The following is a 13,412-nucleotide window of genomic DNA, read 5'->3' as shown; positions in this document are numbered from 1 at the left end:
GGCCATCTCTCTCTCTCCCTCTTTTTGCTTTCTCTTTCTCTCTCAGCTGAGGCAGCCTTGGGAAGTGTTTGTGCATTTGAGGGGGCTGTGAGGGTGGCCTTTGGATTGCTTGTTGGCCCAGATTGGGGCGCTCTGCTTAGACTCCTTAGCTTTTGCTCCGTTTATGCAAACAGGAAATGTAGCTCCTGGTGGTGCCTTCCCATTTTGACCTCAAAAGATTTGCTGATCTTGGTGGAATCAGTGATGCTGATTGCAAACTGTACCTTTGACAACAGAAGATGGAGAAGGAAGAATGGCAGTGAGTGAGGTCTGCTCTAGAGTGCAACAACAGGTGATCAGCACTACTTCACCCTGCAGGTGGAGAGGCACAGTTTTTGAATGCTCACCCACTGTATGCATGGCGGTGGGGTGGGGAGAGAACACATCAGGGAGAGAGAGGTTCTAGCTCACCCTGTTTCCTGATGTGCTAGTTTTCTGCTTGCCGAGAGTGTTTTACATAAGAGAGAATTAAAAAATGTGATTATGTGTACCTGCATTCTGAAGAGGTCTATTCTACTGTATGTGTGGAGCAGAGGGAGACTCCTTCCTTCCTTCCTTCCTTCCTTCCTTCCTTCCTTCCTTCCTTCCTCTCTCTCTCTCTCTCTGTCTTTGGTGTAGCCAATGTGATTCCCCCCAGGTGTTCCTGCCATCCATGCTAGCTGGGACTGGTGGGAACACAGAAAGCTACCTTCTGCTGAGCCAGACCATTGGGGCATCTAGCTCAGCATCGTTGACTCTCAGCAGCTCTCCAGGGTTTCAGGCAGGGCAACTCTCCCAACCCTACTTGGAGATGCTGGGGATTGAACCCACAACCTTCTGCATGCCAAGCAGGTGCTCTACCACTGAGCTGTGGCCCTTCCTCTGAACTCCCTATGGGAATTGGAGTCCAACATCTGGAGGGCAACACATTAGCTACCTCTTCTACCTAGGACCCTCGTACCTACGGGACCGCCTCTCCCGGTATGCCCCACGGAGGACCTTAAGGCCCACAAATAACAACACTTTGGAGGTCCCAAGCCGCAAGGTGGTTAGATTGGTCTCAACTAGGGCCAGGGCCTTTTCAGTACTGGCCCCGACTTGGTGGAATGCTCTTTCACAAGAGACTAGGGCCCTGCGGCACTTGACATCTCCACAGGGCCTGCAAGACAGAGCTGTTCCGCCTGGCCTTTGGTTTGGACTCGGTCTGAGCCTTATGTTTCCCTCCCCTTATGGTTTTGATCTATGGGCTACTATTAAAATGAGGCTGCACTTTAAATTGTATTTTAACCCATATTTTAATAAATTGGTTCCCCCCCCCCATTATGTTTTATGGTAATTTTATTGGTGTTAGCTGCCCTGAGCCCAGGGAGGGTGGGGTATAAATAAATTATTATTATTATTATTATTATTATTATTATTATTCAGCCAATTACCACCATTTAAAATATAATAATAAATAGATGAATATTAGAATAAATTGTGCATAATATTCTCAGGCCAGCTTCAGGAGGTGGTGGCAGGAGCTCCCTGGTCTGCTCAGCTTTGTGACAGCCCCTGTCCAAAGCCAGTTTTCAGTTTCAGTTCTGTGTGATGGTTGTTTTACTTCCACCTTCTCAATTGACATAGAATCATAGAATTGCAGAGTTGGAAGGCAATGCAGGAATCTCAACTAGATCAGACATGACAAATGACCACCCAGCCTCTGCTTAGAGAGTCCACTAAGAGTCCATCACCTTTCCATTGTTGAACAACTCTTACTGACAGAAAGGTCTTCCTGATATTCAGTCAGAATCTCCTTCCTTTTAACTTGGTTTGAGTCCAGCCCTCCGGAGCAGGAGAAAACAAGCTTGCTCCATCCTCCGTGTGACAGCCCTTGAGATATTTGAAAATGGCTTGAACTTGATTCCCTCCAGATGTTGTTGGACTCCAGCTGCCATCAACCCCAGCCAGCATGGTCAAGTGGTCAAGGATGATGGGAGAGGCTGCAGTCCAGCAAGATCTGCAGGAAACCATCAGCTTTTTTAAAGATTCTCATTTTTCACATCCACCTTGCTGTTCAGAACTGGAATCTCTGCTAATTTTAGCTGCAGTATTGGAGTGCGGTAAACAAAATTGCTGCCCCAAAGCTCTTTAGGGAACCCCTCCCCCCATTTCTTCTTCAACTGCTGGCTTTGTGGTGCTGCATAGTTGAACCCTCTTATTACAAGGTTTTTGTGGTGAGTGAGCAGTTCCTTCAGGCCCTCAAATGCAGCCATCTGCTGTTCAAGTCAACCTGCCAGTTCCTAGGACTGCTCAGGAACATCTGCCCCATAGCAGTCTCATTGAGGGTGCCAAGTGTGTGTTTTGTTGTCTTAAGTCTGTGTTTTAGACAGAGATACATTATGTAAGATTTTAAACACCTTTGACAAAGCACTTTGACAAAGATAATTTCTTGCAAAATGTAAGGGTTGCCCTTAATACATTATCGGTGTCGTGGTTAGAGTGTCTGGCTAGGAGCTGGGAGACCAAAGTTCAAATCCCCGCCCTGCCACGAAACTCACTGGGTGGCCTTGGACCAGTCACTGCCTCTCAGTTACTAGCCCACCTCACAAGCTTGTTGTGGGGATTAAATAAGAAAGCAGGAGAGGCATGTACACCACCTCCTCCTTGAAGAAAATGGTATGATATGATTTTCTGTTCCTCTCCAAATGTATTGCTTGCCCATCTTCACATGCACACGTGATTCTATTCATGATAGCCAGGTCCCATAAATTTGATAAACGGTTTTTTTAAATATAAATATTTCCAATATCTTTTTGCAAATTAACATTTTTGCTGCTACACAATAACTACACCTCTTTCCTTTGAAGCTTGTTGCCTCCAAATATGTTAATAGCCTGTCCTTAGATTGCAAATATGTTGGAAAAGCCTCTCTAAGTTTCAGTGTATTTCTTAATTGTGCACAAGATCTATAACCAGGACTTTCCCCCCTCCCTCCAGCCTTGTAATGTAAGTCCACCAGCTGGGAATAAAGCTGCCTGTCTCCTAACTGCACTTCCAACATACTTCAGTGATACTGCTATAAATTAGGCAGAGAGTCTGCTTCCTGTATTTAGACACAGAAGCAGCAACATAGAGGTGGATGGGGGGAACGCTTTTAAGAAATGACCCTGATGCAGCCTTCCTCAACCTAGTGCCCTCCAGATGTTTGGAGCCTTCAACTCTCCATCAGTCTCACTCAGCACAACCATGGGGAAGACAAGAAAGTGAAACTTTCTTAGGGGATCATTCTGAAGAACAGTCACTCTGCATCATCCACCTTGCCCAGTATTCTATTTCCATTAGTGCCCATCTCCAAATGCTTTAGAGCAGCCTTCACCAACCTGGTGCCCTCCAGAGGTTTTGGACTGCAGTGCCCATCAGCCCCTCCCAGCAGTGGCAGTTGTAGTCTGGAGGGTGCTAGATCAGTGAAGGCTGGATCTTCTGCTGTTGGATTCCTGTTGAAAAGGAGCTTGCAACAGGAGAGATGGGGAGTGGGTTCTAAAGGTTCTCTTAGCTGTTTTCCAGTGAGCTTCCTGCCTCATGTTTTCCAAACATACACAGCATAGGGACGTGTCACGTCAGAAGTGACACGTGTGTGCATTTACGCACACACACACATAGAGAAGGGAGTTGGTCTTTCAAAACTTAGAACATGAGAACATAACCCTTCTTATCAAACAGGTTCCCCTGCCCATCCCCTTCACCCAAACCACAGATTCCTAAGGGAAGACATGGTTCCAGAGTTTCAGATGTGAGTCTGGTGGAGGCCACTGTAATTGCAGTGTGCAAGGTTTGAGTGCCTTACAGGACTGTGAACTTACCAAGAATTGTCAAATCGTGTGTTCCCACTACTCCCCAAGTCCCCCCAGAACTGAGGGAGGGAGGAAAATATGGCTGGCTGCAGAAAAAGAAGGAGCTGCAAGGGATTTGGCATATCTGGCATGGGCGGTGACTGCTGCCCTCAATGTTTGTCCAGGGAAGGGCCTTAGCTCTGTGGTAGAGCCCAGGCTTTGCATGCATAAGTCCTCAGATCCGACCCTTGGCATCGCCTGCAGCTTAAGAAAAGGAAAGGGTGATGCGTGAGGCTCTGTCTGAAACGAGAGAGGAGCAGATGAGTCTTCTTTCCCATCCAAGTCACTCATGCACATGTTCATTCATCACTCTGTCTCATCCTACTTCTGTTTCTATTTGAGATTAAAAACAACAACCCCACACCAAAATGGAGAAATGTATGTATGCAGCATACCGTGGTTGCAAGGCATTCCAAGGGCTGCCTTTGAAGTTTCCCAGTCTCTTGCACCCCTCGCCCAAAGGGAATAATTGATCCAAGTGGCTAGAAACCTCCTGCTACACAGGTGTAGGTTCACACAGGTGTGCCCCTACTGGTGATGCAACATGATGACATCACATCCCTTCCTGTGGTACAAGAAGAGGGAAAGATGGGACCAAGGGGGCAGCCATCCTTTCCCTCCCCAATACTGCATTCCTGGAAGGGGCAGCAGACAGGCATTTCTCATCACACACACCCCAAGGAATTTGTGGCCCAGTTTTGAGCATCTGTGGTGATTGGTGGGAGCAGCAGGGCTCTAGCTGCTTGGACTGTTACCTTTGGTGCAGAGAAAGACTGGAAAACATTGGGCACCTCTCGCTTCACCTCATACTGAAAACATTTTTGCAGACATTTGGAGGAGTGCAAAATCCAGACCATAACTGTTACAACATGTGCATTATCCCAGGAGGTATAGGTCAGTTAGCTTTATATGATTCCTCAAGAGAAGCCCTGCCAGCCTGAATGCAACAGCACTATGCAACTTGAGCCCGTGTGTGCTGGCTAAAGTCTACATATTAGATTTTCATGGCCCATTTCTGAGCAGGGGCTCTGGACACCTGCTTCTCTGACCATGCCCTCAGCATGGAGCATAGAACCATTCAGTTTGAGCAGGCCTCTGAGAATAGCTGCTGTGGCTCACTAAAAATAGCATTTTTTCACTCTTGCTGCCACAAAGGAAAGCCTGAAATAGTTTGTGTTGTGGGAGACACAGGAGGGCTGGATGACAGGGCATGAGCACAATGGCCACCTCACCCTCCCTGGGGCCCCCGGTCTCCTCCATGCACCCCTCTTCCTCTGTGGGCCTCCTTTTGCTCCCATTTTCTTAAGCTACAGAAATCTGTGGTCCCCCAAAGTGTTGCCTTTGTCCAGTAGTCTGGTTTCTAAGCACACCCTACCCCTCCCTCTTGCCTTTCTTTGCAGGCAAGCCTTGTCAAGAGTTCAAGAAGATGTTTCAATCGGCGGGGGGACATTCAAGGAGGGTGTGAAGCTGTGGTGGTGAAGGGTGGACCTGGGGGAGGGTCCCATGGGTGAAACAGAGGGTTTTCTACCACCAAACCTGAGGTTCCCGCTATCAGGGTGATAGCTTTCCTTGAAGGAGAAACTTATAAAAATATCACCCCAGAGAATGGGGAGAAACTTGCTAGTTAATTTTTAAACTCTGTTAAAGGGTGTTTAAATTCTCTCTCCCCCCCCCCCCCAATCTTATCTAAGCTTGTCTCTGGGTGTGTTTCTTTTCTTCTCCCTGACAGGTCGCCAACCAAAGTCGTGCAGCCGGTACCGAAGGTGCGTCTCTTTGTGTAAATGTTTGTCAGATGTGAGCAGCGTCCCTGATCTTAGCAGAGAGCAGCCAGGGTCATCTCATTCTAAAGACATCAGACCTGCAGTGCCTAGGTAGACGGTGGAAAATGGAGATGGGGGACCATTTTTCCCCCTCCAGAGTTTTTCTTCACCCGCAGGACTTTGCTCAAAAGCTTTTGCTCCGGGGAGATTGGTTCTCAAAGTGAAAAAAGCACAGCAAATCGTTCTGGGTCGCTCACTGCATTCTCATCCAAGAGCCAGGGAAGCATGGTGTTGTTCTAAATAGGCAGCACCCCATGGTGCTTTTCAATTTCTTTGTTAAACAAGAAGGATATAAACAGTGAATTTATGGGTTTGATTTTTGGGGTGGTGACTGGAATCTCATTCTGCACAATGTGTCCCAGAGGCACAGGTGGCTTTCTGAATGCGGATCTGAATTGGTGGATGGCACTTGCAACCCACCCACCCTACTCCAGAGACACACCACTGCTGGTACTTAGGTTATCAAAGTGTGGACAACAGGCTAGGGGGCAGGTTTTAGCCCCGCTGCCCTGCCCAATTTGCCACATATTTTGGTCCTTCGGCAGCATAGCCAAAGAACACCCAGGATTTAAAAGAGAAAGAGAGAGAAGTTTTTAAAATACAGCTGGGACAGTAGGCTGCAATCCACTACTGGCTAGTTTCCCAAGAGCCACTTAGCCCCTGCTAGTGACTATAAATTTTGGATAGAAGGCTAGACCAGGTAGACCCTTGTCTCATCTGTCAAGGAACTTTTTATGTTGTTAAGTAAGAGTGCAGAGCAGACTCACGAGTACTTAACACAGACAGCATCAGCTTTCACTAGCCACATTGCTCCAGGTGTTCAGAACTACAACTGTTGCGAGCCCCCGAACAGCATGGCAAGTGGTCAGGGATAATGGGAGTTGTAGCTCAACAACGTTTGGTGGGCACCAAGGGGAAGTTGACCTAAATGCACTTTAGTTTTTAAGAGCTCCCAGGTTTTTAAGAGATCCCTTGTGTTGCATATTTTAGAATGTATGAGTGGAGTTCAGGAATTCTGTTTCAGCAAAAAGAATGCAAGAAAAGCCTGGATCAAACCCAATGGCCCATCTAGTCCAGTATTCTCTTTTCTTAGTTGCTAGCTAGATGCCTCTGGGAAGCCCACAACCAACAGCAGCTCTCCCCTCTTGTGATTCCAAGCAACTGGCATGCAGAGGCATTCTGTCTTCGGCAGTGGAGGTGGAACATAAGCCACTGTGGTTAGCAGCCTTGTTCTCCTTCAATTTGAGAATACACCACATAAAGGTTGGGCTTGGTGCATCCATTATAGTGTGGTTGTAATTAAAATTCTGCACCCCTCACAACTGAAGCAGATGACAACAAACCAAGCGCACACTAAGAGTGGTGAGAGCCCACTGATGAATGGGCCCAGTTCTTGCATAATGTTCACCCATGGCTCGGGATCCTTTGGACCTCCAGATGTTGGGCTCTGATCAGCAAGCGCTGGTACCACCAAGGGTTCCAGTCCCCAGAGGCCACTTGGATTGATGGGCAGGGTGTCGGGAGATTCAACTTGGAAGGAAAGAATCAGGAGCTAATTCTTAAGTGCTCTCTTGATGCTTTTCTTCCTTCCTTTGTTAACCTTGCCTGCAAAGGAACACACACACACATACCCCGTTGGCGGCTGCTATTCAGTCTGTGCCTGTTATAAACATGGAGCTTAGAAATATGTGCTAGAAAACTGGAACTTTGCTGTGCTTTGCTTCCCAAGGTAGCCAGAAGCCAGAGGCTTAACTAAGCTTCTGCAGCCTCGTTAGCTGGGTTCCTTCTCTCTGTTCCTCATCTCCCTTTCTGCTCCCCAACTGCCAGTGTGGTGACAGAAGGGAGTTGAGTGTTCCGGTTTGAAAAGCCTGAGATTATGTGAAAGCAGAACTCTAAACTTAGCGCATGGAGGCAGCACCACTGCTTCCCACACAGGTAATTAGTATGCTGCCTCCAAGTACAGTGACAGCACAGCTGAATCTCTGGCATTTATTAAGTAGTAGTAGTAGTAGAAGAAGAAGAAGAGTTTGGATTTGATATCCCGCTTTATCAGTACCCTAAGGAGTCTCAAAGCGGCTAACAATCTCCTTTCCCTTCCTTCCCCACAACAAACACTCTTCAACAAACTTCAGACTAGCCCAAGGTCACCCAGCAGCTGCAGGTGGAGGAGCGGGGAAGTGAACCCAGTTCCCCAGATTACAAGTCTACCACTCCTAACCACTACACCACACCGGCTCTCACAGTAGGCCAGGAGTTAGTACACATTTGGAGTGGGGAGGGGGGAGAAGAGAAAAGGAGAGAAGAGAGAAAATCCTAAAGTGTCTCTGGTTAGATGGGCTGAAGGTGATGCTGTGCAGTTTTCTGGGGAATAAGGACAGTGTTGTCCCAAACTAGCCTTATGCTGCTGCTGTGCAGGGCCAGCAATGGAAGGTACATCTTGGTGTATACTGGGGTGTTTTATGCTCACCCCTCAGGTGCTGCTTGTAAAATAAATATTGAAGCATAAAGTACTTCCTGAAATAACTTCCACTGATGCCAGAGTGTTGCAGGAGCAGAAACAAAAATCCAGACGACCTCTGTACCCCTTGAAACCTGGATAGTAAAAGACGGGAGCCTTGAAATACCATAAAATGACCGAGCTGGAAAAACAAAAGGCATTTTAAACTGGCCCTGAAAGGAGACAAGGACATAGGTAGCTACATAGAGCAGCAGAGCAGCTCCCCTAAAGATAGAGGCCATGTCATTGGTCCTCTGTGAAGAGTTACCAGGTTAATTATGCCCTTATCAGGGTTTATTCGTGCTCTGTTTGCCTTGGGACTGCCTTCGGATTATAGGGCGCCCATTTGCAAAGTGCCCTGTGGTGTGTTCCACCCCTTAGCTTGCCTCGCTGCTTGCTTCCTTGGCTATGGCAGCATATGGTCCTGCGAAACTGCCAGCTGCTCCAATCTTTCTACCCAGCTCTGGAACGACACTGTTTGGCAGTCTGAGGCATTGTGGGAACATAAAAATAGTGGGCAGCTTAACGGCTACTTGCAACAGAAACCTCCGTAGCCAAGGGACTGGGCATATTGGTGGGCCCCATGGCAGGGCTGGTGGGTCTTGCTGGGAGAGCACCTGGCTGCTGAGGATGCTGACTACCGTCTCCACAAGGCTGTTGCAGCCTCCTGTTTTTTGAAATGGACTGGATGCAATACAACTCTTTCATCAGTATTTGCACAGGGAAAATAGGGCTTTTTAAAACAAGGTTAGACAAATTCACGAAACAGGTATATCCACACTTGATTGTTAACTAGAGCCTCCATTGGCAGAAGCAGTCTACCTGGGAATGTCGGCCTCTGGGAACAAGCTGTGACAGAGTTGTTGCTTTCATGTCCTGCTTGTAGACTCGGTGGCCAGTCGCACATGGGAAAAGGCTGGCAGATTACATACATACATACCGTGTTTTTCCGTGTATTGGACGAGGTTTTTTGACTCAAAAATCATGTCAAAAAACTGGGGTCATCCAATACACAGATGGTGGCATGGCGGGGGGGTGGGGAGTGGCGCGGTGCCAGCCATTTGATTCGCGGGAGTGTGGCTTCCCCCATTGCCGCAGGGGGCAATCTGGGGGGTGTTTCCTGCCCGCAGCTGCGTGGTGGGTAGAAGCTGCACGCCGCCAGCTAGCTCTTTGGAATGCAAATTCACCCGATGCCGCTGCGCATGGGAAGCACTCCCTGGATCGTTTCCCGTGTGCGGCGGCATCGGGGAGGTTGCATTCGTGCAAACCGGATGGCTGGAGGGAGCGCAAATTCACCCGCTGCCGCTGCGCATGGGAAACGATCTAGGGAGTGTTTCCTGCCCGCAGCTGCGTGGGGGGAGAGGCTCAACAACTTTTGGCCATCTCCCTTCATTTTCTTAAAATTTAGTCCCCCAAAATTGGGGGGGGGGTTCCTTATACAAGGGGGCATCTTATAGACGGAAAAGTATGGTACATACATATATACATATATACATACATACATACATACATACATAATTTTATTTGGATGCTGCCTTTCCATATTTCAAGCCATGCTCAGGGTGTTATGTAAAAAATGCATAATTACAAACATAGCACACAAACTCCTCCTCTGCTCCCGCAGTGCTGCTCTTAGCTTGCATAAAATAATCATTGTTTGCTCATGTGAATGTATCCTGAGCTAATACGAAGCATCCCTTTGCCCTGTACATTCTGTGGCCAGTCTGTTTCTGCATCACCATGATATGCAGTTTCTTGCTGCCTTCTGAATTATTTGGGATTTGACCCTTTTTATAACAAGTTCTTTATTACGCTTTCTTTTTCAGGAGCTGACCAGTGGTCAACAGAAAGCAGAATGTGAAGCAGGAGCTTTGGAAGCCAAGCAAGAGGACCCTAAAGAGGTGTGTTAGGTTGTTGATGGAAATCCTGAAGTACAGATTTTTAAAGAGTCACGTAACAAATCTTTTGAGCAGTGCTCTGAAAGGCCATTTAATTTAATTTTGGGAGCCTATTAATGCTCACAGTTCTCAGCTGTGGGAATTCGTGGGAAAAGTTAGAGGCAGCAAGTATTCCAAACCTGCAGAGTTTGTAAAAACTAAATTACTTCTTAGTTTGGGGTGTCTTAATTTGGTAGTAAAGATGAAATCATTAAGCAGTTAACTGTTATGTGTTCAATATGTGCAGATTTTTAATAAAAGATTAAAAGTAAAGTCACCAGTTCACTGTGATTTGCCTAATAGATGTTGTAGATAAATGTTATTTATTGTCATTTGGATTGCATATTGTCATTTGAAGCATGAAAGACAATGATCCTGCCTCCGCAACTGTCTGTGTATGCCAAGTTCTTCCTTCCTTCTTTTTTTTAAAAGTTGTTTTGAATCATTATTCTCTGCAAAGACCAGTGTCTCCCAAAATTTTGATACTTGGGATTCCGGGATCCCTTCCCCCAATTAAAATAAGGATGCTGTGAATCAGGGATAGGGAGCCTGTGGCATTCCAGGTGCTAGACTCCATCTCCCATCAGCCCCACCTAATGCGGCCAGCGGACAGGGATGATGGGAGTTGTAGTCCAACAACATATGGAGGGCATAGACACAACATCCCTGCTGTGTTCCCCTCTGAAAACAGGGTGGGCATTCTGGACCCTGGGTGGGTTTAGAATATGGTTCTGTCAGTAGGCTGAGTGGGGAATCTTTGTTTGCCCACACAAGGGATGATCTCACTGTCTATATATTCACAGGGATTGAGAGCAGGGGCACAATTATATGATTCTGTTGCCCAGAAAAACACCCCTGCTGTGGACACACAGGAGTGAGTGCATTCAGTGCAGTGGCTTAGCTAGCTCAGTTCCTTTCGCAGCATTGCAAGACATGCCACTGCCACAACCAGGCCACAGTCTCTATAGGTTACAGCGACAACTGCCTGCCAGCTCCTACATGTGACACTTTTGTTTGTTTAGATAATTGACAATATAATTGAAGAAAGCCAGAAGGTACATCAACTTGACTATGATCCATTGGGCTCGTCAGAAAAGGAGCTGTCCGATTCCCCATCACATGCGAACACTTGGATTTCTGGAGCTGATGTTCTCCAGCACATTCCCGAACTCTTGTTTGCGGAAGCAGGGTTGCTACAAGGCCACAATGAAGAGCCCCCCTGCCAGGGCCCCCAGGCTGTGGCAAATGGAATGGAGCCCAGGCAGGCTTTGCAGACCCATGAGGGGGCATTGGAGCATCGGCAGGGGGAAGGTGATGCTCGATCAGTGGAAACCGCAAGCGAGATCCCATTGTGGCAAGCAGGAGAAGGCGACAAGGAATTGAAAAGTGAGGAGGCAGCTGACTCAAGGCCGGCGGATGTCTTGGAGGCACCTGTGGATTTCCTTCCTGCCAGAGATTCATCTGTGGCTGATGAGATGCCTCCTGTGAAACCACCGCGGCAGCTCAACATAGAGCCAGACATTGTGGCCAGCACAAAGAAGTCTGGCCCTGCCCGGCCTCCCCCGCCAGCAGGCCTCCCTCCCCCAAGGCCCCCACCCCCTGCTCGGCCTGCCCCACCGCCAAGGAAGAAGAAAAGCGACTTGGAAATCGAGACACACAAAACACCTGGTCTGGAAGGTAAGTTTTAGTATTTTTGCATCCTTGTACCAGGCTAAGGGTGGGCTACTTGTTTCCCTAGACATTGCTGGATTCCAGCTCTCTCCAGCTCTGAGTATTTGCCATCCTGGCTTTTGGGATGGGTGAGAACTGGAGTCACATGATGGAGGAGTAAATCTGATTTAATTGCTAGAAACTCCTCACCTCTTTAATGTCTTGCTGTAGTTCCTAGGGAGACCTTTTCATCTGGTGGCCTCTTACCTCCCAACGTGTTGATGGAGTCCATAGCCAAAGATTCTCAGCCTTCCTTGGATCTGGCCAGCGCAACAAGCGGGGACAAAATCGTCACTGCACAGGTAAAATGGCACTTGAAATGTCCAATTTCCCACTGGAAGTAATGATTGATGCCCAGGGCAACGTGGGAGGGAAAAGGACCCCAAAGCATGGATGCATGATTGATCCACATGCTCCGGAAGAGGATGGTGGAGTGTATCTGTTTGGGGGACTGTGGCCTTTCTGAATGTGCTGGGTTGTTTCTGGGAATGCTCCCTGCAAACTAAAAAATTCCAGTATGCAAAAACCCAGCGTGTTGTGGGGGGTGGGGTCTAGGCTTGATTTTTTTCCTGTCTAATAATCTACTTTTCACTGAGCATGGTATGAGGGAGCATTCCGAGGCATGATTCCCCATCTGCATTTGGATGTGGTGCTGGGTGCTGTTTCTGAATGGGTCCTTAAGTATCCATCTATGTGAGACACAATATTTTTTTTTGTGAGCTTTTTAGCCAGCTGCTGATCTTTCAAACTAGTTCTCACCCTCACCATACATTTAAACCACAGGGCTTCTCCAAAGAATCCTGGGAACTCTAGTTTTCCCCTTATAAACCTACAATTCCCAGCACTATTAGCAAACCACAGTTCTCCGGATTCTCCAAGGGAAGCCATGTGCTGTAAATAAGTTGTCTTCAACATTTTTAGACCCAGGACCCACTTTTAACCCAAGCATGCATTTGGGGACCGATTTCTTAATCTTTTCCATACATTTGAATGATGGTTATGACCCACCTTGGATCAGGCCACAACCTATGAATTGGTCCTGGCCCACCAGTTGAAGACCAATGCTTTAAATGAATGGTACAGATGTGACCCCAGTTCACATAATGGCAGGAGAGAGGGAGTCTGTGGGTATTCACAGCAAGAATCACCCTTTGCTCCTCCTCTGGTCCTGTGTCTGCGAATGCTAAGCCCAGGGTTGACAGTGCCATGTGCAAACCTAGGCTCATGGTTTGTTTCTGCTGGGCAAGCTGTGAGTTATGAGCCAAGAACAACCTGTGGCTGGTGGCTTGTCTGGACTGAAGCAAACCATGAGCCTTGGGTTCAGATGTAACAGGAAGACAAATCATGGCTTAGCTCTAGGCAGCACTATGGCAGCAGCAGGACCAGCAGAGAAGCGAAGCAACTGCCGATTTTGCAGAGAGTATTTGCATGCTTGCTCATTCACACTTAGGCATTTTTTAGCTTAGCATTACGTGCAAACTGAGTCAAATATTCTCTGTAGAACAGTGTTCTTCAGCCTTTATCCCCAGCCAGTTTAGCCAGTGGTCAGGGATGATGG

The 13,412-nt window shown here is 47.6% G+C and overlaps 2 protein-coding genes across 3 annotated transcripts in view; one reads left to right on the top strand and one right to left on the bottom strand.

Annotated features, from left to right (window-relative positions):
• The window catches only part of KLHL13 (kelch like family member 13), a 1,461,558-nt gene that overhangs the window by 121,778 nt on the left and 1,326,368 nt on the right, over window positions 1–13,412 (bottom strand). The gene's annotated exons all lie outside the window — the stretch shown is intronic.
• Window positions 1–13,412, top strand: part of WDR44 (WD repeat domain 44) — a 48,734-nt gene that overhangs the window by 8,492 nt on the left and 26,830 nt on the right. The window contains exons 2-5 of one of the 2 annotated variants that reach the window (XM_083595356.1): window positions 5,620–5,653; window positions 10,034–10,108; window positions 11,167–11,821; window positions 12,026–12,156. In XM_083595356.1, coding sequence (XP_083451482.1) covers window positions 5,620–5,653; window positions 10,034–10,108; window positions 11,167–11,821; window positions 12,026–12,156 — 895 coding nt within the window. Of the gene's footprint in view, window positions 1–5,619; window positions 5,762–10,033; window positions 10,109–11,166; window positions 11,822–12,025; window positions 12,157–13,412 lie in introns of both variants that reach the window. The other variant, XM_083595357.1, reaches the window with a different exon arrangement.

Source organism: Podarcis filfolensis (genome assembly GCF_964270895.1).
Source record: "Podarcis filfolensis genome assembly, chromosome: Z".
In the NCBI taxonomy this organism is placed as follows: Eukaryota; Metazoa; Chordata; class Lepidosauria; order Squamata; family Lacertidae; genus Podarcis; species Podarcis filfolensis.
Note: the sequence above shows the minus strand (reverse complement) of the source record. Positions and strands in the feature narration are given on the sequence as shown.